Source organism: Hemiscyllium ocellatum, chromosome 22, assembly GCF_020745735.1.
Source record: "Hemiscyllium ocellatum isolate sHemOce1 chromosome 22, sHemOce1.pat.X.cur, whole genome shotgun sequence".
NCBI classification, from domain to species: Eukaryota; Metazoa; Chordata; class Chondrichthyes; order Orectolobiformes; family Hemiscylliidae; genus Hemiscyllium; species Hemiscyllium ocellatum.
Window position 1 is genome coordinate 28416392 of NC_083422.1, and position 26016 is coordinate 28442407.

General features: G+C 39.7%; 1 protein-coding gene across 4 annotated transcripts in view; it reads right to left on the reverse strand.

The window, feature by feature from the left end:
- LOC132826249 (proliferation marker protein Ki-67-like) overlaps window positions 1-21983 on the reverse strand; it is a 44286-nt gene extending 22303 nt beyond the window's left edge. The window contains exons 1-8 of one of the 4 annotated variants that reach the window (XM_060841960.1): window positions 21799-21983; window positions 12563-12674; window positions 12390-12471; window positions 12182-12297; window positions 10199-10283; window positions 5328-5409; window positions 2020-3876; window positions 1200-1450 (exon numbers count right to left, since the gene is read on the reverse strand). In XM_060841960.1, the coding sequence (XP_060697943.1) occupies window positions 1200-1450; window positions 2020-3876; window positions 5328-5409; window positions 10199-10283; window positions 12182-12297; window positions 12390-12471; window positions 12563-12654 (2565 nt within the window). In that variant the 5' untranslated portion in view covers window positions 12655-12674; window positions 21799-21983. Of the gene's footprint in view, window positions 1-1199; window positions 1451-2019; window positions 3877-5327; window positions 5410-10198; window positions 10284-12181; window positions 12298-12389; window positions 12472-12562; window positions 12675-21469; window positions 21514-21537; window positions 21719-21798 lie in introns of those variants that run through there. The other 3 variants (XM_060841963.1, XM_060841961.1, XM_060841962.1) reach the window with 3 other exon arrangements.
- Between the last annotated feature and the right edge of the window lie 4033 nt (window positions 21984-26016).

The following is a 26016-nucleotide window of genomic DNA, read 5'->3' on the forward strand; positions in this document are numbered from 1 at the left end:
GGGTTGGGATATCTGATCGACATGGACAAGTTGGACCAACAGGTCTGTTTCCATGCTGCACATCTCTATGACTCTACCCATTATTTCTAGTTTAACAGAAAACCAATTTAAAATGCCTCCTAATCAAAATTACAAATATTAAAATATACAAATATTGGCTCCAAAAGGCGAAAACGCAACATGCAGATACCAGAATTCTAAGGATTTCAAAACTAATTTCTATTGTGAAGTCAACCAATTTCTCTGACCTTAAAATGCTGCTTCTGTAGAAAGTCTGATAAACTTGGGGAATACTTGTTTAAGTAATTTTTTAAAAAAAAATTTAAGATAGCACCAAATTAACGTTAGTTACAAACCTTCACAAACCTTGCAAAAATTAATGTTAGTTTGAAGAGTTAGTCATTTTAATGTATTTAAAAACAGTTTATCGGACACAGCCTTTATTTTCCATATGTTAATAAGCTATTGACAATCTAAGTCTCTGACTTTAGAGACAAATGTAAATGCACCTGGAGAGAAAAAAAAAATCAGTTTCTTTACTTAATATGCTAATATTTGCGACACATTACCTAGTAGGTTCACACAAGCCCAAATAACTGCCAACTATTGAATCCCACCACTCTGGTCCACAGACTTTTCCAATGACTACATCAATTTCCATACGCATCTCACAATGACAAAATAACACTGCTCGCCATGTAACCTCAAACCATTCAACCAATTTCTTCATGCAAGAAATTTTTTCATGTGGAAACATTCATTGGCTTCAAAAGGATTGAGAAGTCAGTCTTTCAACTGAATTTTTTACTCCATAAGAGAGCAGCATTATCACCTACATAACCGTTCCTTGAACTAATAGTGAGAAGTGGTGTTTAATTCCATGGACGTACCAGTTTTCTAAGTTCATACCTTACCTTCAAAATCTCTTTAATTAACCTTTAATTAATTTGTTTTAGCAATTTTATTTTGTTTAATTTTTACAAGTTTAACTCCCTTTCAAAATTCTCAAGTAATAATGGTTGTTACATCTGATTTGTGCCACAAGGTGGTACTGTCACCAAGCTTTCACAATAAAACATGGTTCTCAATTAGTTATTACAATTAATGCACTGTGGTGAAACAAGGACACTGTATTTCTATATCGCAACATTGCTTGGAAATTTACTGAAGTAGAACAACTTAAGTGCACCTTAAGTTACCTGAATCGTACAACTGTGTATTCCTATGATGGACGCACGTTTCAATACTGTATGTGGAGTACTTCGAAATGGTGTGCTCACTCTGGTTGGAGTGCCTCCTTTTCGGAGGGGAGAGCTTGGTGGCATGCGTTTGTCAAACAACTCCGGACTCAGGTTTGCACCAAAAGAAACTCTCTTTCGTTTAAAAATTGGTGCATAAGCATTTTCTTCATTTGCACTTCTACGTTTTTTAGATGAATGAAGGATAGCACCTGATGAGAAATAATCAAAAAGGAACAATTTGGTTGAAAGGAACAAAACGAAATTAAAGCGTAAAACAAAATTCACCTTCAAATTTCTAGGTTAATTCAAAAGCCACCACTATTAAAGCAGTGTTAGCAAAGTTGTAAAGAGCCTATGAAGTTCCAAAATAGCCACCACTACTCAAACTACATTTAACTTTAGCGCAGTAGGATACAAATTCACAGCAATACTTTAACTTTTAAAAATTTTTTAAGTGTTCAAATAGTTTATCAGCAAGAGCAAAAATAGAAATTTAAAAAAGCAGATTAACTGAATCAACAAGGTGACTCATGTTTAACATCGATTCTTAACTTCACTACTTTATTGCACACTCAAGTAACTTGAGATTCTGAAAATATTTATTAAAAAATAATTCCCACTTTTCATTACTTAGTCACACTGCATCTTTAAGACAGAAAAGCCCACAAAGGCTGCTTCAGAGATGAAAGAGTAGATTGCACGCGTCAGATTATTGAAATTTTTTTCTGTGAAAACCATTCACCCCCACTTTTAATTTATAGTTGAGAGTTGATTTTACCTGGAGATGAAGAGGATTCTTTGCTACTACAATTCAGATTGAATCCAACATCTGCAGCTGAAAACTGGCCCAGTTGTTCAGTGGTGGTATTCATAGGACTTTTATGATCCCCCCTTACCACCTTCTCAGTTTGTTCACTAGTTAAGAACCTGTGTGGACTATTAGATGTACAAGTCTTATCCAAGCATTCTGCTTCAGTTGGGCAGTTACCTTCCCTTCTATTGTTGCGCACACGGAGTGAAGAGGGAGTGGTGTGTCTTTTCGGTTTAGTTGAAGCAGGTGGTTTTGCAACTGAAAGCTTAGAGACATTTATGGATTCAACTTGATCTGCTTGACTCTCTGACGGTTGTATAGCTTTGACACTCAATGACGATCTGCCACGTTTGTTGGGGGTTTCAGCCTTCTCCTTGCCTCCATGAGCAGGTGCCCCTTTCAGATCTATTGAAATATCTTTTGACTTTGCAACTGAAGGCTCAGAGACATTTATGGATACAACTTGATCTGGCTGAATCTCTGGAGGTTGTATAGCTTTGACATTCAATGACGATCTGCCACGTTTGTTGGGGGTTTCAGCCTTCTCCTTGTCTCCATGAGCAGGTGCCCCTTTCAGATCTATTGAAATATCTTTTGACTTTGCAACTGAAGGCTCAGAGACATTTATGGATACAACTTGATCTGGCTGAATCTCTGGAGGTTGTATAGTTTTATTGTTGTGCATTGATGATCTACCACGTTTCTTGGGGGTTTCAGCCTTTTCCTTGTCTCCATAAGTCGATGGCTGTTTCATATTTACTGCCTGTGAAACTGTAGGCTCAGAGGCATTTGTGGAATCAACTTGATCTGTTTCAATCTCTGTACGTTGTACATTTTGGTTATGCAATGATGATCTGCCACGTTTTTTGGGGGTTTCAGACCTTTTCTTGTCTCCATGAGCAGCTGGCTGTTTCATATCTACTGCCTGTGCAACTGAAGGCTCAGTGACATTTGTGGATTCAACTTGATCTAGCTGAATCTCTGGAGGTTGTACAGTTTTGTTGTTACGCAATGATGATCTGCTACGTTTCTTGGGGGTTTCAGCCCTTTCCTTGTCTCCATGAGCAGGTAGGTGCTCCATTTCAACAGTTTTCATACCTATTCCTTTTTCCATTGAAAAGTCAAGATTCTCATGAATTTTCTTTATAGCTTCATCTACTGTTATCGAGTTGCAAGTTGTAAAATTCTGACTCTTTCGTTTTATGTTTGGTGTACGTTTTGGAGGCAGGTGATTTTGATCCTTCCCTTTAACACCTACTTCAAAAGATGTAAGTGGTGTAGCATTTGCCCCAAAAGAGGGATTATCTGTAAACTTGTTTAGTTTTTCAGAAATATTATTTTGCTTGGCACTGTTAATGTCAGTTGGTTTGGCAGATGCATCATCCTCAACTAACAAAGACTCCAACTTGTTAACTTTTTCACATGTGTTGTCTTTTTTCATCTTTCCTTCTTCTAGCTTAACTTTGCTTCTCCTCCCAGACACTCGAATTGTGCTTGGCGATGTTTGGGAATTCTTGCCAAACTGAGAAACCATGGCATCAGATTTCTTTTCCACAACACTAGCTTCTTCTGTCAAGTCAGTGATGCTTTCTTTAACAGATATGTCAGTGTTTTCTTTGTTTGGTTTAACCGGAATTGGCTTTGTGACTTCGTGCTTGAACATTTCATAAAGTTTGGAAAAAGGAGATGTATGTTCCTCATCAGCAGGTTGTTCATTGTTAAGAATCTTTGAGGAGCTTCTCTTCCGTGCAGGTTTTGGAGCTGAATCACCCTTTTCATTTGGCGTAGCCTTTGTGGATTTAGTTGGTGCTTCAAGGATTTCATCTACATCAGCAAAAAAAAACAAAACTCTGACCATGTGCTCCCAGCTTAGAAGTTCACTTGAGAAATAAAGTATGGGCTACTAGTCGGCAAGGTTTCCCATTTGCAAATAGATCAGATATTGGGAAGGATGACAGTCTAAAAGAGGCTAAGCAGAATCGGGTCATTTTTCACAGCAACAAATTCCAGTAGAACTTTTTCAGGATTAACACAAGTATGGAGTGGAGATGGTGGAAAAACAAGCTGTTTCCATTGTTGGTGGGTAGAGAGAAATGACTCTCTTTGGGAGAGAATGGGGAAGTAAAGGTTCACTTCACATGAATATATTTAATACAAGGGACATAAAAAATAACTGCAACACTTCAATTTATATTTGATACAGGATTTAACAAAACAGGCAAAGAAAAGGACTGGAAGTTTGGTACACAGCTAACACCAGTATGGATGCAGTGACCCAACAGTCTTCTATGCTATTACTTTATATTTTCTGGAAATTTGATTTAAATTAGTTGAGACTTAGTATACTTCTAAAGGACTAAAGCCTAGAGGTGGTGCACTTTCTTAAAAGCAGAAGTGACATGGAACAATGGAGAAAGTGAGGACTGCAGATGCTGGAGATCAGAGTGGAGAGTGTGGTGCTGGAAAAGCACAGCAGGTCAGGCAGCATCCAAGGAGCAAGAGAATCAACATTTCAGGCGTAAGCGCTTTTCCAGCACCACACTCTCCACTCTGGCAAGGAACAATCCCTTACTTATGATAGTGTATACAAGTTTAATTTACTGCAAAGTTTAGAAGGGAAAAGATAATGGAAGGAATGGTGCAGCATCCGAATATGGCACACAGACTGTTGCTCTACAGTACACAACCGGATACAAACTGTTCAATAAATAGTGGGTTTTCACATCATAGTGAGAATTCCTTTCAGCTGGCAGGATCAAACCTGGTCTGGTGTTAGTCAAAGACTTCATATTGGTGATTCAATTAAAATAAAATGAGCAGACAAATCAAGGTCAATATCACAGAGGCATTCTATAGTACATTCGGGAAATGTAGATTAGGGGCTCCAAAAAAATGAGATGCAGGACATTCACAGGAGTATTGCAACTCCATCACCCAAATCCATATCTCATTCCATGTTCAAGGCAATTAAAAAAAAATAAATTGTGACAAAGTTAGAAAAATACAGACTGAGAAGCTTCAAGGAAACATGGAACATCATTCCCTCTAAGTCTTAAACCACTCGATGTTTAACTGGTATTCTTTTAATATGGTGGATAAAAACCTGAACTTCTTAAATAATTGTATTGTGGGAGTAGCTGCACCACATGTACTGCAGCAATTATGTATTTGCTAGCGAGGTCCACATCCTCAAAAACCTTTGGCACATAAATCAGACATCTGGGTGTGCAATCAAAGCATATTGTTAAACAGACACACATACAAGAACTACCAACCAGATTTGCATCCACTTGTAGACCGATGATCATTACCAGAAGATTGTGAACAATCATCCACTTCCTGTTGAACATGAAGAACCTGTTTAATTGAAACATTAATTGCATTAAGGAAAAAATGTTGAGTTTAAGAATAATGGAGAGGCATTGTCAATGAGAAAAGTTTGAAGTACTAGCATCTGGAAATAGGCATACTGAATTTCAGTTTGACATTCAAAATGTTCTTAGAGATTGAATCTAATGACATATAATAAATACTGTATATACTAATGTATGGGTCAAATCTTGATGTGTTTTTAAAATCTGAAATTAGGTGGTCGACTTATACACGAAGTATTGTTTTCGAGGGGATGAACATTTATCTACAAAGTAGATAAAGTGGAAATTTATCTTCCCGGCAGCCCCCTGGTTCTGGAATGTTCCTTGTACAGGTACACAATCCTTTATCCGAAAAGCTGGGGACCAGCTGGTTTTTGAAAGTTGGAAGCTTTCGAATTTCAAAATAAGTGTCAGTTTGACGGTGAAATTTTTAAATGTCTTACTGAATAGCAGACTCGCTACAGGCTGAGACAGAATGGAGGCCTGCCCAGGCTGAGCTATGCATCCCCATGCCCCATCTGAGTGACATACATCGAGTGGAAGTGAAGTTGAGTTAACTGCCAACCAACCTTGCTAATGAGGAAAAAACTTCACGAGAAAACCTTTGGAATTCAGATAAAGGGTTGCCTACTTGTAATACGTTCGGGCCACGGTAAAGCATGGGTTACTCAAACCGACTCAATGGATACATTGGTCGCCCCATATTGTTGTACCATTACAGTAATTCTGAAAACCTGGAGCAAAGCAGAGGCTGGCAGACTGGAAGACCCAGAACGGAGTAGTACAGCCAGCAGACTGGAAAGTCGGAGCAGAGCACAATGGGCAGGCACACTGACTCATACATGTTGATCTGTAACTGTGAAGAACTAGGGTAGGCTTATACATGAGATATGGAAAATAAAAAAAAATTGGCCAAAATAAGGGGTTGAGTTATATATGAGATCAACCTAGACACGAGTATTAACATTATTAATTCCTATTGCATGGAGAAGCTCGTTCTGAGCCTTCTATCCATCTAAGCGGGAAAACCAGATACATTGAATAACCTATATATTAAATTTAAAATCTTTAACCATTGTTAACTGGAAATAGTAGGGCTCAATTTCCAGCACACTGCCCCATTGTGTCATGACAGTGTGCTAGCCATTCCCAAATACATTACCTCATTCTATGTCTGTTTGAATTCCATTTCTCACTGCTTTGCCTACCTGAGAAAGTCTATAGCCTTAAAACTTGTCTTTAAACATTCAAACTAAAATGTAACGCTGAGTTGTAGAACATATTTGTTGCACATTAGAAAACAGATAGGACAGGTCGGGAGACTCAGAAAAAGAGGGGACCCAAGGTATGCAAGTGATAAAAAGATCTGTGCTCACCGAGTGATAACAGGATGCTCTAAGGCAATTAAGAACATTTGCCTTAGCATTGTGAAATTAATGAAACAGTTTGACTCTGACCCGGAAACGAAACTCGGTATTATAAAGCCTTGTAATTGACAACCAAGTCCTGTCAATTATAATGGATTATTATTACCCTTGCAAGCTGGGCTGATACAGAGAAAACATCTTTGCTGTTACAATACCCTGACTTGACAGATGAAAAGGACACTAGAGAGAGACCATTTTAGTGCTGACGCTACTGAAGCCAGTAGAAAATGAACTCTTAGTGCTTATCTGTTATGGATTGAACTTAATTTCATTTTTGACACTTTATGATGATATTGAGTAGCCATTACCGGTTATTAAATACAAACTCTGTAAAGGTAATATTGATGAAGATTTAACTTACCTGCTATTCTTGCAGACCACTCTACAGACCTTACAGACTGCCCCATTGTCAATTCTAACTAAACAGATCTTACGTCTAATTTGAATTTGAATCACAACCCCATAAAAAAAATATTTAATTCAAAGACTAATGAATCAGTTTAGATGTAACCTTACGGGAACATCTCAGCCTCAGGTACAGAATGATTCAGTGCTTAAAAAGCAAGAGTCTGCTCCTTGCTTAGAAATTATTCTAGGCGTAACATTGAAGAGATTCTGGCACACTGTATCGGGAAGCCATTTTATGGTCAAAGGTTTGCCCTCCTTGCTCAGGACCCATTTTTGAAAAACAATTGTATCTGGCACATGAGCTGTGCAAGGTTACCTTATGAACTCTCCAATTAGCTCAGACTGGTACCTCCATGATAGGAATTTATCTCACAAGCAGGAGCCTAGCTTGGCTGGGTTTGTTTTTCCCACCTAATGAATGGCTTAGGCCCTGTAGAAGTGATTAGTGAAGCGTACACAGACCGGTCAATTAACTTTTCTTTATTACAAATTATTATCTTTTGCGGTTATCTGTCTAATTAAGAACATGCAATGTTTTTGTAAACTTTTGTATAAAGGAAGCCACTTTGTATCAGTACATCAGAGTAACCTGCTAGGGCACTTGAAGAGCCAGTACCCTACTCTCCTAGGTTATTAGAACCTAGCTTCTAGGTATCAGTATTATGTTGTAACAGTGATGCGACTAGTAAATAAAGGGGATGACTAAAATTAAACTAAACTGTCTGTAAGAGTTTTTTTTTATTCCAGATGACCAAAGAATTCCGGGATGAACCAAAAGAGACTCACAGGGTCAGTCCACATGGGATTCCCTGAGCTGTCTCAAAACTGACTTTAACATACCTGACCAGTTTGATAATATCCTCCTGCAGCTTACTGATATCTTCCTCGCTATTAATGTTACCAATATCATCTGATTTCATTTGTTCCATCATTAGTGACTGGGTCCAGCTATTTTTGTTCTTGTTCTCGGCAGGACAGCCAGTTACACTCTTTAACGATTAGCAAATCAATTGACTTCTAGCACCATTCAGAAATTCTCAGTGTTTTTTTTTGGGTGTTAACTGTAATTACCAACTTCAGTCAATTTCAAACCTGAAATGGTGGAATTTAATATTTTGCCCTCAAGCTTGCTGGTCCAGTATCATGAGCACTGTGTTATTGTGCATATTAGACCTGTTCAGCTCCTGCGGTGGCGAGAAATTAAAATATACTGTGGCTACAATGCAATATAATGTGACAATAATTTAGCATTCAGAATAAAACGAAGATTTTTCTTTTGAAAGCCTATTATGAAGTGTTATATTACTTATTAATTTGCCTGTTCACCTTTCAATGAACTTGCTTCACGGTTTAAAACTAAAAGAAGATTTCATGAGACATAATATGATCACCACTTACCAATGACAGAAGATGCAGATTTATTCTACTTGTTAAAAGATCAACAAAAGTTTCAGTGCATTATCTAAGATAGCAATGTAATTTTGTTTAGATAAATTTCCATGAAAAGTCCTAAACCACATGAATGATTTAAAAACATTTTATGACCTTCCTAAGCGCAGAACTGATAGGTGAGGATAATGAGTTTCATAATCCAAAAGCCAGAGATTGTGCCTGCAAGTATGAACTTCAATAGTCTTTAGGGTTCAATGCCACAGACAGGATTTACAACTGCTGAATGACAACAGACAACATCTTTGAAGCTTCACATTTGTATCACTAGTCAGTTTATCAAGTAATCAAGTAGCCATCCTTATATGTATAAACTCAAAAACTATTTCAAAGTTTTTTCTGTTATAGCCCAATATCAATTCCAAGATATGGTTGTCTTAGATCTCAACAATCCAGTACAGAGGAGCTTTTCTCCCTTAACTCCAATTAAACATATATGATTGTGAAAATGTATTAACCAAAATGTTTTAAAATAATCACTGACTAAATATATACTTATACCTTGGCCTATGTAGAAAGAACATAGTCTCCATTGATTTACACAGTCTGCAACATAAAAATTGTATTTGCAAAGAAAAAGCTGCTCAACTGGAGCCATTGAAGCCTGCAACAGTTGCAAAGAAATCCTATGCAAGAGTCAATTATGGTAAAGTTAGTTCATTGAGCATATCATTCAAATTTCAATGAGATTGGTTCCAGAGAAAAGAAAGAGGGCCTGTTCTTGCTCTAGAAAAAATATTTCTAACCCTGTTTGTATCCATAAGCTTATTATACCCACAAACCTACTCAGGTGATGTCTTCAACAACTGGCATTAGGATTTCTTAAAACAGGGGAATCCAAAATATAACACTGCTAAGGCCAGATAAAAATGAATTCAGCTAGCACATCTGACCTAAGAGGAAACCCTAAAGTCAACAGCTTGCTAGCAAAGACTTCAATCGCAGATCAACATTTGGACATTATATGAACAATTAATTTCTCTGATCGTAATTGTTACTTGTCCAAAGTACTTTCACAATGGCACTTCTGTTTTTATATTTTTCCCCTGGACTTGGATGCTATGTCTGAATCCTTGTCTTCTTTCCTCCCTTTGCTGAAGTAAATTTGGCAAGTTTCCTCCCTTTCTAAAGTCAAACCTTGCCATGACTAGTGGAGGAATGGAACAGGGATGGGAATCTGTTCATCCCTAACCAAATCCTAGTATTACTCAGCAGATCTTCCCCTCAAATTCACCAGTACAAACTGGGGTAAACATGGACCAATCGCAACCCCAAGTGTGTCTTCTTCTGAACAAAGAGGAGAAGGGTCAAACCACCTTAAAGACACCTGAAATCATTAATGGTCAGATCAAACAAAATGGTTCACTTGAAAAGAACAAAAGACAGCAATCTGAAAAATCAGTATTAGCAAGACTCTGGAAGGATTGATACTGATATTTTGTACACTTTGATCTATATTCACTTCAACATAAAAATGTAGGGACATACTTGTAAAGTTTCGTTCCTCAGACTTGACGAACTCCGTCTTTTTCTTGGGCTAGTGTTGTGCACTGAATCCAGAGGGTACTCAAACCTAAATCAAGGAAGAATAAAAAGGGATTCATTGTTACGACTTTTGTCACATTACAAATGATAAACTGCTTCCACTGCATGTTTTTATAGAAATGGCAAATGAATAACCAAAAAGATTACATTAGCAGTAGAAAATACTCGTCTGAATGTTCAAGTTCTGAGCTAACACTAAAAGCAGCCAGTTGATATAAAAGGCCAAGAAACCAACCACTTACAGATTACATTAATCAACTTTTTGATCATCAATGAGCACTTTACAAAGCACCTTGAAAATAGCGAACCTCTCATAATCCAAAAAGAAAATTAGTAAGACCTAGTAAAGACAACTGTGGACACAAATAGATCAGAAAGCAGACAAAAATAACACGTTTTGAACAACAAAAAAAACACTGCCCATTTTAATGTAATACTTTCAATTGCTGAGTGAGCTACTTTATATTGTGTTTTTAATGTCTGCTTTTAATATTGTTTCAATTTCAGAAAACACTGAAAAGAGGAGTAATAATTAGACCACATAGGTAGTCAAAGTGATTAGCTCATGAAGAAAGTCTGGAGGAAACCTTGACCTCAGGTTCTGAAACTTTGTCTTGTTACCTTTACTTTCTAATTATTTAGCATCTGATTGGTAAAAGGATGCTAACACAATGACTTCTTATATAAAAAAGTTAACATTTTTATAAAATGCATTTTTACATACTACTCTGATGACATCAGTAATCAAATAACAGCTACATATCTTATATATGTATTTCTGTTTAAGGTTGGCACTTATTTTCTTTTATTTTCTTGAGGGGTACATCTCATTTTCTAATAATATTCCCTGTTCTTCGTGTTTTTATAAAATCTTACTAGCATTTATTTTAGAATTAGAACCGATAGAAGAATTGGCTGGTAACTGACATCAGAGTGAGATTAACATGACTAAACCTATCACTGTGCCATTATTATACTACAGCAGGATTACTTCAGAACATAAGAATTAACTGTCAACATTTAAAGTTTTAATTATTGGTTGTAATTATAATGCAGAAAACCCATATCTAAATGCAACAAGAGCTGGACAATATGGAGGTTAAAGCTGACAAATTGCAAGTAACATCACGTACCTCACATCAACCATTTCCAACAAGAGAAAATCTAACCATAATCTCATAATATTCAATGGCATTACCATCACTGAATACCCCACTGTCAACATACCAGGGTTTACCATTGGCCAGGAATCGAACTGGACAAGCCATATAAATACTATGGCTATAACAGTTGATCAGAGGGTAGGAATCCTGCAGCAAGTAGCTCATTCCTGATTACCATCTACAACGTGCAAGAGTGTGATGGAATACTACCAACTTGCCTGAACAATATTCAAGAAACTTGACACCATGCAGGACTAATCAGCCTACTTGATTGACACCAAATATTGATTCCCTGCACCACCACCAATACCAATATTAACAATGTGTATCATCTACAAGATACCCTGAAGATTCCTCATACAGCACCTTCCAAATCCACACTCACTACAATCTAGAAGCACAAGGCAACAACTACATGAGAACACTGCCTGCAAGTTCCCTTCCAAACAACTCACCACCATGACTTGGAAATATATCACTGTTTATCAGGGTCATTGCAACAAAATCCTGGAATTCCCTTCTTCCTGCCATTGTGGGACTACCCAAATTAAATGACTGCAGTTGCTCAAGGCAGCTCACCACCACCTTCAAGGTCATCTAGAAATGGACAATAAATGAGGGCCTAGCAAATGACACCCATATCCATTAAAAATAATTAAATACAAAAATCTAATACTTTAGGAGCGTCAACTTCATGTTAGTAATATAAACATGCAAAGTAGAGCAGTTTAATTGAAAGGTGAGTTAGTTTGGATCATGTTACCTGAAAGAACGATCAATAACTGTGAACACATCGTGATGCTTTAGACGTTCAGAGTGAAGCACAACATTGCCATTTAAATGTGTTCGATTAACTTCACTCAAATTAGTTAAAATTACCTGCAAACAAAATGCAAAGTTTTCAAAAGGTAGGCCAAAGTTGCAGTGTACGATTTTCGAAAGTGAAATTAATAGTAATTTTTAAAAATTACCTCATTATTTTCATTTACTTCAAGCTTACAATGTTCTTTTGAAACATGTGGCAACTGGATACGGATATCACAGTCAGTTTTCCTACAGGGATAACAAAACACATGATTAAAAAAAACCACTTGTATTTATAGTACAGTGATATTTGGAAACTGAAGCAGAACAGCAGACTTACCTTCCAAATAAGCATGAAGATGACGTCAAAGGAAAATTATATCCATCTGCTCCAGTACGCTTGATGACTACGATTTTACCATAGAGTGGCATTTTCTAAGATAATTTCTTACCTAAAAGCAGAAATACACGGTATAACTTTTAACCATGAGAAATTCTAATACTCATTATTTTAAACAACTTTCCTCAAACTATTTAAAACAATTCTTGTATCGCTGGACATCAGAGCACATCTAGGAAAACTTAAAACAGTGGAATTGACAACTGATCTTCGAGAAACCTGTTTGAGAAACATCACAGCACAAAAACAGATAAGAGTATAGCTTTAAGAATAGCCTTGCTGTAAATCTATAACAGCGAGTACAATGGGTTCTTGATTGTATGTTTCTTGAGAAACATCTCTTAAGCCATAAGTATTAACTTAACCTGCAGCAGTGTTTTGCAGAGGAATAAAACGGTACTATTTTCTGGGTCTGTAGATTGGAAGAAGCAAAAATGGCCTTCAGCAGTGATCTGCTCTTATCAAATGTAGGAGTTTAGGAAGAGTTTACGTGTTACTGAGGATTATAACTGCAACAAATACCATTGGTTGCAAACCCTATCAGAATGAATGAATCAGTTGGAGCAACAGTTAGAGACAATGAGGAATTTACAAGAAGGGGCTATGATGGATAGCAATCATAGGAAGGGAGAAAAGCTGCAGAAACAGTCACGTACATGGGTTAATGCCAGGAAAGGTAAGAGAGGTAGATAGGTAGTGCAGGAGTCTTCTGCAGCTATCTCCATTTCGACCAAGATTTGGAAAATGGAGACGGTAATGAATTCTCAGGGGAATGCAGCACAAACAGCCAGGTTTCTGGTATCAAGTCAGACTCTAATGAAAAGAGCAGTACACTGGGTTCCAAGCAATCAAATATGTTAGGGAACACTCTAGTCAGAGGTACAGACAGACATTTCTGTGGCCAGCAACAAAAAACAGAAAGGAGCTTAGCCTCCCTGCTGCCAGGGTCAAGGATGTCTCAGAGGGTGCAGTATGTTCTCAAAGGGAAGAGGGACTAGCAGGAGGTCATTGCACACATTGGAACCAATGGCAAAGGAAGGAAAAGGATGAGATTCTAAAGGGAGAATATAGAAAGTTAGGCAAGAATTTAAAAAGGAGGTCTGCAAGGGTTACTCCTGATAATATCTGGATTACACCCGGTGCTATGAGTTAGTGAGGGTAGGAATAGGAGGAAAGAGCAGATGAACGCGTGGCTGAGGAGCTGGTATATGGGAGAAGGATTCACATATTTGGATCATGGATTCTCATCTGAGGGTAGAAGCATACTAGAAGGATGGATTGCACCTGAATTGGAAGGGGACTAATATACTGGCAGGGAGATTTGCTAGAGCTGCTCGGGAGGATTTAGACAAGGAAGGTAGGGGGTTGTGACCCAGGCAGATAGTGAAGAAAGAGATCAATCTGAGACTGTTACTGCTGGGAAAAATAGTGAGTCAGTCAGGGCAGACAGAGACAAATCAGAAAACAAAGTAGGACTGATAAATTAAACTGCATTTACCTCAATGCAAGAGGCAAATCAAGGAAGGCAGATGCATTCAAGAGCATGATTAGGAACATGGGACTGGGATATCATAGCAATTAAAGAAATGTGGCTCACGGATGGACAGGACTGGCAACTTAATGTTCCAGGATACAAACGCTACAGGAAGGATATAAAGGGAGGCAAGAGAGGAAGGGGAGTGACATTTTTGATAAGGGATAGCATTACAGCTACTCAGAGAGAATATTCCCGGAAATACATTCAGGAGCTTAGAAATAAGAAAGGGATGATCATCTTGTTGGGATTGTATTATAGACCCCCTAATAGTCAGCAGGAAATTGAGAAACAAATTTGTAAGGAGGTCTCAGTTATATGTAAGAGTAATAGAGTGGTTATGACAGGGGATTTTAATTTTCCAAACATAGACTGGACTGCCATAGAGTTTAGATGGAGAGAATTTGCTAAGTGTTCTCTAGTAGGTACTTTCACATACTTAATCAGAACAAGAAAATGTTCTGATTAAGTATGTGGATGTACCTACTAGAGAGGTTGCAAGCAGGACCTACTCTTGGGAAATAAGGCAGGGCAGGTAACTGAGGTGTCAGTGGGGGAGCACTTTGGGGCCAGTGACCATAATTCTATAAGTATTAAAATAGTGATGGAAAAGGATACATCAGTACTAAAAATTGAAGTTCTAAGTTGGAGGAAGGCTAATTTTGACAGTATTAGGTAAGAACTTTTAAAAGCTGATTGGGGACAGATGTTCACAGGTAATGGGGCCTCTGAAAATGGGATGCCTTCAGAAATAAGACAATGAGAGTCCAGAGACAGTATATTCCTGTTAGAGTAAAAGGAAAGAGTGGTATGTGTAGTGAATGCTGGATGACGAGAGCAATTGAGGATTTAGTTAAGGAAAAGAAGGACGCATATGTAAGGTCGAGACAGGGGAGATGAAATGAATCCTTAGAAGTATATAAAGGCAGTAGGAGTATACTTAACAGAGAAAAATCAGGAGGGCAAAAAGGGGACACGAGATAATTTTGGCAAATATGGTTAAGGAGAATTGAAAGGATTTTTTGTAAATACATTAATGACAAAAGGGCAACTAGGGAGAGAATAGGGCCCCTCAAAGATCAGCAAGGCGGCCTTTGAATGGAGCTGCAGGAGATGAGGGAGACACTAAATGAGTATTTTGCATCAGTGTATACTGTGGAGAAGGGCATGGAAGATTTAGGATGTAGGGAAATAGATGGTGACATCTTGGAAAATGCCCATATTACAGGGGAGGATGTGTTGGATGTCTTGAAATGCATTAAGGCGGGTAAATCCCTAGGACCTGATCAAATGTACTCCAGAACTCTGTGGGAAGCTGAGGAAGTGATTGCTGAACCCCTTGCTGAGATAGTTTCTCATTGATAGTCACAGCTAAGATGCCAGAAGACTGGAGGTTGGCTAATATGGTATCACTATTTCAAAAAGGTGGTAAGGACAAGCCAGGGAACTACAGACAGGTGAGCCTGATGTCAGTGATGGGCAAGTTATTTGAGGGAATCCAGAGGGACAGGATGTACATGTATGTGGAAAGGCAAGGACTGATTAGGGATAGTCAACATGGCTTTGTGCATGGAAAAATCATGTCTCATGAACAGGACTGGGTTTTTTTTAAAAAAGTAATAAGAGGATTGATATAGGCAGAATGGTGGATGTGATTTATGTGGACTTCAGTGAGGCACTCAACAAGGTTCACCATGGGAGACTGATTAGCAAGGTTAGACCTCATGGAATACAGGGAGAACTAGCCATTTGGATACAGAACTGGCTCAAACGTAGAAGACAGAGGTGATGGTGGAGCTGTTTTTCAGACTGGAGGCCTGTGACCAGTGAAATGCCACAAGGATCGGTGCTGGGTCCACTACTTTTCATCATTTATATAAATGATTTGGATATGAACATAAGTCTAAGCTTGCAGATGACAACAAAATTGGAGGTATAGAGGACAGCAAAGAAGTTACCTCAGATTACAATGGTATCTTGATCAGATGATCCAGTAGGCTGAGGATTGGCAAATGGAGTTTAATTTAGATAAATGGGAGTAGCTGCACTTGGGAAAGTAAATCTTAACAGGACTTATACACTTAATGGTACGGTCCTAGAGAGTGTTGCTGAACAAAGAGACCTTGCAATGAGAATTCATAGTTCCTTAAATTAGAGTCGTAGGTAGATAGGATAGTGAAAGCTGCATTTGGTATGCTTTCCTTTATTGGTCACAGCATTGAGTATAGGAGTGGGGAGGTAATGTTGCAGCTGTACAGGACATTGGTTAGGGTATTTTTGGAATATTGCATGCAGTTATGGTCTCCTTACTATCAGAAGGATGTTGTGAAACTTGAAAAGGTTCAGAAAAGATGTACAAGGATGTTGCCAGGGTTGGAGGATTTGAGCTACAGGGAGATTGAATAGGCTGGGGCTGTTTTCCCTGGAGTGTCAGAGGCTCAGGGGTGACCTTATAGAGTTTTATAAAATCATGATGGGCAAGGACTTCCTCCCCCAGGGTGGGGGAATCCAGAACTAGAGGGCATAGGTTTAGCGTGAGAGGGGAAAGATATAAAAGACCCAAGGAGCAACGTTTCCACCCAAAGGATGGTGCATTGATGGAATGAGCGGCCAGAGGAAGTGGTGGAGGCTGGTAAAATTGCAATATTTAAAAGGCATCTGGGCTGGGTGCTGACAAGTGGGACTAGATTAGGTTGGGATATCTGGTTGTCGCGGACAAGTTGGACCAAAGAGTCTGATTCCATGCTTTACATCTCTGACTCTATGCTTTTTGTACATTTCTGCCTCGAAGACTCTGAGCAATTAGAAATTAACACAGCATTCAGACCAAGAATAATCAAGATAATGGCATTGTCAACTTTTCAATATTGTACTCATATGCAGCATTGTTATTTATCAATGTGTCAAATGTAATCTATATTTTTGGACTATTATTTATATACAGAAAATAAATCCTTAAATTCCATTGGGCACCATTCCTTCTCCATTTCATCGATGACATTGTGATGCTCTTTCTTTTACCCAGAATGGAAAAAATTAATTCTCCTAATTTGAATAGAATGACCTACCCCGGCTTCTAATTTCCACCCTTCTTTCAACTTCATTTAGTCAGTCAACACTTCCTTTCCCTATAATTTTATTTTTTGGGACAGACTTTGACAAAGTATTACAGCAACTTTCTCATGCATTGCTACACGTAAGAACTCAATTTCTTTCTTTCAGCTTTTCCCATCTCCACATCTGTTCTGATGATGCAACCTTGCACAACAGTCCTTCTGAAGAGTTCTATTTTTGTTCAATCAAGGATTCCCCTGCACCTGTCATTTGATTGGCAGGATTCCCCATCATTTCTCAAATTTAACTTCTGCTATTACCCCTTTCCCTCGTGCCTGGAATCAGGATAAGAACTTCCACCCCCCCATCTTCACTTTGCATCCAGTTAGCATCATATTCAAAAAGACCATTCTCTGCGATTTTCACTACCTCAGCACTTCTCCGCATCAGATATACCTTATCCCTGCAGACTGTATTTCCTCCACAAAACTCCAGTCCACTGATCTAATATGCTTTTCTCACACAATTTCAAGTGTTACATCTATCCTTTTATCTCTTCTCTACTTGCTGTTCAAGGTTAAGACACTCCTTGCAGGTAAATCAGCTCATTTCAATTTAAAGTTAGCATGTTTACTACCCACAATGTAGTGTCCTTCACATTAAGGAGACAAACTGCAGACTGGGTAACTACCTTACGGAAGATCATTTCTGAGTTTACAAGCACGATGGCAAGCTTCTGGGTGTTTGGCACTTGAATTCATCAATTTGCTCATATCTATGCACTCTACTTGCTGTAATGTTCCAGTGAAGGTCAAAGTAAGTTGGTGAAATAGTACCCATCATTACAACTCTCTGAATTCAACGATTTCAAACGATGGACTGACTCTCATTTTGATTTTCTTTTTTACAAGTGACAATCTGCGCTGTTTTCAATATCATTGCTTTCAGACAGCTGATTCTTCTTCTCTCATTAACTTTTACACTGGACATTTTTCCCCCCCATTTGCTATAACTTTACCACTACCTTTGCCTTTTGTCCTTTAAATGTATGTTATTAATCCTTTCTGCCCTTTATCCGATCGCAGACCTTTCTTTTAGTTCTATGACCCTCAATTTCAGCATATTTGTACCTCAGTTCAGAAGTTACTTGTTTCAAAATATTAACTGTTTCTCTCTCCACAGGTAACATTCAATACAACACTTTTTATTAAATAAATGCTACAGCTGCAAGAGCACTGAAAAATTAGCTTGCTGCATGATTCAAGAAGACAGCTTATGTCACTTTCTCAAAGGCAATAAATGTTACTTCTGCCAGTAATACCCACATACAATGAAATAAAATAAAACTTGCCATAAGTACGCATATCACACAATTTTGATAATTGGCATCCTTTTGAAAAAACCTCTGTATTAAAAACATTCTTAACAGTCCATTTTTGCCAAAATTCTTGCAACAAATCACCGCATTTAAAATGGAGGATGGAATATTTTGGAGGTTATGGAAATCTTGACTGCCAGCCTGAGTCCCACATTGCTTCTTCACAGGAAAGCCCAGCACATTTTGCGTCACCAAGACAAATGACAGGCTACTGGCAGACCTTTTTCCATCAGCAGACAATCTTGTAGATGGAAATATCAAAACCAAGATAGGCAAAAACAAGAATTGCTGGAAAAACTCAGGAGGTCTGGTGGCACCTGTGGAGAGAAAGCAGAGTCAATGTGTCAGGTCCAATGACCCTTCTTCAGAACTGAATGTAGCTAGGAAAAGTATATGAGGGTGAGGTGGGGGTGGAATAGTAAAAATAGGTGGAAATGAAGCCTAGAGAGAGACAACAGTTGAGCAAAGGAATGGGTAATAGTCAGTCTGGGGGAATCAATAGCTGCTGAAGGGGACAATTAGAAGATGACAATAGGTTCGTTGGTTGCAATGGCAACTCATGTGATGACAAGGCCAAGGCCTGGTCTGTGGAGTTTGGGTTAAGGACAAGGGAGAAGGTGCTCAGGCTCTAAAACTATTACACTCAATATTGAGTCCTGAAGGCTGCAGACCAGCAACTCTTGGATCCTCAACGATGCTCCTAGTGAGGTAGTTCCTGCTGTCAGTATCACATTTAGCAAAGGCCTCGGATTGAGGGGGGAATAAGGTACAGGTGAGTGATAGCAGGCTGTGATTCATCGGGGTGGGGACTAGAGGGATGTCAATAAGAACAGAGCATGGCTCACAAATGCTGAAACCCAAAATAACACAGAGTATAATTAAACAAGGGAATGAACGCCACCCAGTCCTTTATGAGAACAAAGACAAAAGCTTTAGGATTTTCTTTTTATGCTCTTCAAATGTTAAAACCATGACCCTGCTTGGCTTATACCACCAGCAGGTTTAAGCATTTAGCTTACATTAGGGTCTTACATTGGAGAGAGAGGAGGGCCAGCCACAGACACCAGATTTAATTTCAGCAAAGATGGGAGGGTCCCACTATCATTCTCCCGTTCTTTTCAATGACCAACCCTGCCAAATTCACCATTGGGTTGACCACAAGATTCTGTCCATTGCTTTAGGGTTAATTTTATTCAGTTAGTCCACTTGCCACCTCAGCATTTTAGACTTTTAAATTTGCTTTCATATCATCTTGCTGTCTCACAATTTAGTTCAGATCTGCTCAGATTCTTGTTTCCTGTCATAGGTAACACAGTAAATTGGCAAAAAACAATACGAATCAGAGAATCATGAATGAGGTGCTTTGTTCATGAAAGTGAAGAATGCTAATCCAATTAATTTGAACACAAACATATATCCTTAACACAGCAGCAAAAAAATCAAAAGCTCTTCAAAAACAATACTGATCACTAAAGATAGTCAGCTAAGAGTCAATAACCAGAAGCTGGATCCAAGAAGTAGCTTTCAAGAGTGCTTCAAGAAAGAAGTAATGGCAGAATGGCTTAAGATTAAGAAAATGCCAAACCTTAAGAGTCTGCGCTAGTGAAGGTTGTACTGACACCAAAAACGCCGGGGGGGGGGGGGGGGGGGGGAGAGTTGCGAATCTGTTATGCAAGAAACCAGAAAGTCTGATTTGGGAGAATTAGGTGGCTAGAGACGGTCAGAGAAGATGATATTCGCTTCTGGAGAGATTAAGAACTAATGTCACATTCTGAACACGGGGTGAATAAAACTCAAGAGCTCAGGCTTGGAGAGTGTGTGCAGTGTGCGAGGCTAGTCGGATGAGTATTAGAATAGCAAAATCCACAGGTACAGGCACAGTTCTGTGTTTCGGCAGCTTAAGTTTATAAAACAGAGGAACTAACAGTCAGCATCTTTCGAATGACCGTTTGTACGCATGTCATTTCTATACAATCCATTCCTTGTTGTGACACTAAAATTTATGGATTGAAAATACAAGTCGCCCCTTTCTTGACCTTATTTTAAACAAATATCAAATTATTTTGTTGTGGAAAGAATTATTGCCTGCGTTCACCCTCTTTCTTCTCAACTTCCAGGTTACAAATATGTTTAAAAAGAGTTCCTTCTGGAGATGAACGGGTTGACTCAGAGACCGATCGGGTATTCTAAAGTGAGCAGCCGTAAAACTTGTATTTTCGATTTGGAACTACCGGCTGGGGGGAAAAGAGGAGAGACCAGTGAAAAGAAATAGTCAAAAATGAACATGTGTAGATGCTAATGGGATGGTGATCCCCAGAGACTTTTCCCAGTCGGAGCAGGCAGGTATTATAATAGACAACATGTACAGTTCTGGCGTCTCAAAAAGAGCGGGCTCACATTACAACCCTCGAACCGGAAGATTGAAAATTTTAAAAGCAAACATGGTTGCCCAGAGCTCAAACTGAACACGTTAAACCGCTTCATCTCAGACCCAGACGGATCTCCTTAAAATGTTAGAGTCCTAGGGGAGGGTTGACAGCTCCACATTTTAAAGTTCAATTCCCAGCAACATTGGGAAGGGATAGGTTGTGGGGAGTGAGAATGTCAAAAACTTGTACGGCTTTGTAACGTTCTGGGCACGGCAGAAGAGAAAAACAAAGCAAATTACAGATCAAAGACGATCTGCGACCAAGTCCTCGTTCACAACTTTTTTAAAAAATCACAACAACAGGGGATGTTTAAGCACCGATCGCAATCGGAGAAGGAAATAAATAAAATTACAACTGCAAACATTTTTAAAAATTACTACCACATGCCAGGAGAAATTAGACACAAACAAAAGAGATAACGATCCCCATAAACAAAACGTCTTGCTGCACACCTTTCCTCTCAATGCTAGGTCCTTGCAAGAGTTCTCAGGAACATTCGGTGCCGTTGTCGACCACTCACCTGGCCGCGATTATATTTGTTTCCCACCTCCTCCCGCCCTGCCTCCTTTCTCAGGCTCTGGCCGATCGTGGGGTACAGCCGACGCTGTACCTCTCCTTCCCCCGAGCCCCGGCAGGTTCTTCCCGAGCACTTTCCGCCGTCCCTCTTCGCGTCCCAACCGTCAAAGAGCCCGCTCGAACCGGCCGCACCCTGATCGCAAACACCTCCAACCGCCCCTTTCCCAGTCCCAGTCCCAGTCCTGCCCCCCCCAATAAGTCTAACCTTTACACGTTGATCATATCACTATCTCCTTCTCCATTCACCACTCCGACTCAGTAAACACATGCGCCGCCCGCGCGCGCTCCCCTTCCTTTAAAACGTTTTTAAAAACTTCGACCTTTCTTTCCCGAACCACCGCGAGCGCGCGCGCGTTTCCTCTCAGTCAAAAAAAACCGTTTGAATTCCGGCGCCAAACGAACCGATTGGCTGATCCGCGCGTCGCCGTCACGCGGACCAATCACCTCTCGGCCCGGTCGGATCCGCCTGCCGTTTGCCTCTGGCTGCCGCCGTTGCTGCGCCTGCGCAGTCGCGGCACGGTTGCCCGCTGTCCGTTACCGCGCATGCGCGGTTCTGCTCACGCTAACTGTTGTAGATCCACTGTTTAACGTCGAGAGTTAAAACACCTTGCCAGTACTGTACAAGTCGAGGGAACACTCAATACTCGGCAATCCTTCGAACTGTTATCCATCCCAAACATGTTTGGGTTTATGATTTGGAGTTGCCAGTGTTGAACTGGGGTGTACAAAGATAAAAATCATACTAAACACCCGGTTATAGTCCATCAAGTTTATTCGGAAGCATTAGCTTTCGGAGCTCAGCTCCTTCATCTGGTGGTTGTGGAGTATAAGATTGTAAGACACAGAATTTATAGTAAAAGTTTGCAGTGTGGTGTTGCTGAAATTATATATTAAAAAAAACAGGATTATTTGTTAAGTCTCTCATCGTTTAGAATGACAATGTTGGTTTCAGTTCATCAATATGTAAAGCCCAGAACTTTTTTAAAGTTACATTCTCAAGTGAACTTTAAACAATGGGTGTCATTCGGCCCAGATAATGCATTTAAGGTACCCTGTGTGAGGCTGTCTGCAATATGTTCAGACTGATTCTAATCTAAAAAAGGGATATGCAGAATCTTACATGGAATTATGCAGTTTTAGAGCAAAATAAAGTATAATTCTGCAAGTACAAATTCACCCCACAAATCTATATGTATGTATGTGTGTGTTGGGGGGGGGGGAGGGGAGTGTGAGAGAGTGTGTATATGTGTGTGTGAATATAAAGGTAAAAATCACACAACACCAGGTTATAGTCCAACAGGTTTAATTGGAAGCACACTAGCTTTCAGAGCGACGCCTCAAAAGCTAGTGCGCTTCCAATTAAACCTGTTGGACTATAACCTGGTGTTGTGTGATTTTTAACTTTGTACACCCCAGTCCAACACCGGCATCTCCAAATCATGAATATAAAGGGATATACATCTGTGAGAGGGTGGATGTGAACATATCAGAGAGCTTGTGTATGAGAGAGGGTCTGTGTGTGTATAGTGCAGTAGGTGTGACATGAACCCAAGGTCCCAGTTGAGGCCATCCACCCGAGTAGAGAACTTGGCTATCAGCCTCTGCTCGGCCACTTTGTGTTGTTGCCTGTCCCAAAGTCTGCCTTGGAGGATAGTCACTTGAAGGTCTAAGCTCGAATGTCTTGGACTGCTGAAGTGTTCTTTGACTGAGAGGGAACACTCTTGTCTGTTGATTGTTGTGCAATGTTCATCCATCCATTGCCATAGCCTCTGCTTGGTCTTGCCTATGTATTATGTTTAGTTTATGTTTGGGTTTAGGTCTTCTTCAGTGATCCACCCTTTCTGATTGAGAAGTGAGAGGCTGTGCTTCTGAAAGCAACTGTTGTAAATGCTGGAAATCCACATTTCAAATGAGGCGTCCATTCTGACTTTGAGCTATGGCAGGCTTTATATCTGAAAAAAAAGGAAAGGAGATCATGCACACAAAACACAAGATACACTTTTTATCAAGTGGTAGAATTCAGTCTTCATAAAGATTAAGAAATTATTTTCTGCATGAGATATACCATAAATTTACAATAAAAGCAAAATATTAAAAACAGTGCTGGAAAAACTCATCAGGTCTGCCAGCATCTGTGGACAGAGGAATAGAGTTAACAGTTCAAGGTCCCCATGAAATCTTTAGGATGAAAGGAGCAGGAAAGTAGTGTTTTTTTTTGTCATTCACTCGTAGGACATGGGCATTGCCAGCTGGCCAGCATTTATTGCCCTTGAGAAATTGGAGGTCAGCTGCTTTCTTGAACTGCTGCAGTCCACAAACTGTAGGTCGGCCCATAATGCCATAAGGAAGGAATTTCCAGGATTTTGACCTGGCGACCGGAGGAACACTGACATGTTTCTAAGTCAGGATGATGAGTGGCTTGGAAGGGAATTTGCAGATGGTAGTATTCCCATTCATCTGCTGCCTTTATCCTTCTAGATGGAAGTGATTGTTGGTTTGGAAGGAACTGTCTGAGGATCTTTGGTAAGTCAATAACCCATTGTTACACAAAACTCTTGAAAAGTGCTGCCAAGACCAGCTGTTCTTCTTCAATTTGTTCTCTTTGTTATAAAAATAAAAATATCGTATTTGGAAGAAACATTAAAGGAATTAGAACATCAAAATTTACAGCACAAACTTCAGTCCACAATGTTGTCCCAAGCATTTTTCTTAATCCAAGATCAACCTATTTTACACACCCCTCAATTTACTGTATCTATGTGCTTATCCAGCAGTGGCTTAAGTGTCCCTAATGTCTCTGATGCTACTACCACAGCTGGCTATGCATTCCATGCACCTACCACTCTCTGCACAAAGAACCTACCTCTGACATCTGCCCTATACCCTCCTCCAATCGCCATAAAATTATGACCCCTTGTGATAGCCATTTCTGCCTGGAGAAATGTCTCTGGCTATCTATCTATGCCTCTCATGACCTTGTATGCCTCTCATTACCTTGTACACCTCCATCAAATCACATCTCTTCCTTATTTCCAGTGTGAAAAGCCTTAGCTTAGTCAACCTCTCTTCATTAGATATACCCTCCAATCCAGACAGCATCCTGGTAAATCTCCTCTGCACCCTCTCCAAAGCATATCCACATTCTTCCTATAATGAGGTGACCAGAATTGGACACAATATTCCAAGTGTGGTCTAACCAGGATTTTATAGAACAGCAGCAAAACCTCACAGTTCTTAAACTCAATCCCCCTGTTAACAAAAGCCAAAACACCATACGCCTTCTTAACAACCCTATCAACTTGGGTAGCAACTTTGAAGATCTATGTATGTGGACCCCAAGATCCTGCTGTTCTTCCACACTGCCAAGAATCCTGCCTTTAACCCTACACAGCATTCAAATTTGACCTTCCAAAATGAATCATTTTGCGTTTATCCAGGTCAAACTCCATCTGCTACTTCTCAGCCCAGCTCTGCATCCTGTCAATGTCTTGTTGTTGCCTGCAACAACCCTCGACAATATATCTACAACACCTTTGTGTCATCGGCAAACTTATTAACCCACTCTTCCATTTCTTCATCCAAGCCATTTATAAAAACTACAAAGAGCAAAGGCCCAAGAACAGATCCCTGCGGGACACCACGGGTCACCAACCTGCAGGCAGAATATCTTCCTTCCCCTACTACTTGCTGTCTTCTTTTGGCCAGCCAAGTTTCCCTGTATCACATATCTCCTAACTTTCTGAATGAGCCTATTGTGGGAAACCTCATCAAATGCCTTACTGAAATCCAAATATACTACATCATCTGCTTGACCTTCATTAACTTGTCTCGTCACATCCTCATAGAACTCAATAAGGCTTGTGAGGCTTGCCCTCTTCTCTAGATATCTAAGGGTCCCCCACCTTACCAGTCCTTGCCTGTCTCAGTGGACTTGGTATCCAACATTTGCAACAAGTGCTCCTTCAACAGCCTCCACATTTCTGTTGTGCATTTCCTGAAGAACAAACATCTCTATGACTCTATAACTCTATTGTTCCCAATTTATACCCCACAGCTCCTGTCTAATAGCAGTATAATTTCCCCTCCCCCAACTAAATACTATCCCTTACTGTCTGTTCCTATCCCTCTCCACGGCTATGGTAAAGGTAAGGCAGTTGTGGCCACTGTCACTAAAATGCTGTCCCAACTGGTCTAGCTTGTTGCCTAGCACCAACTCCAATACGGCCTCCACCTAGTCAGCCTATCTACATATTTAGTCAGGAGTCCTTCCTGGACACACTTGACAAAATTGGCTCCATTCAGACCATCTGCACAAAGGAGGTTTCAATCAACATTTGAGAAGTTGAAGTCTCCCATAATAATTCTGTTACATCTGCACCTTTCTAAGATCTGCTGTCCAATCTGTTCTTCCATTGCTCTGCTG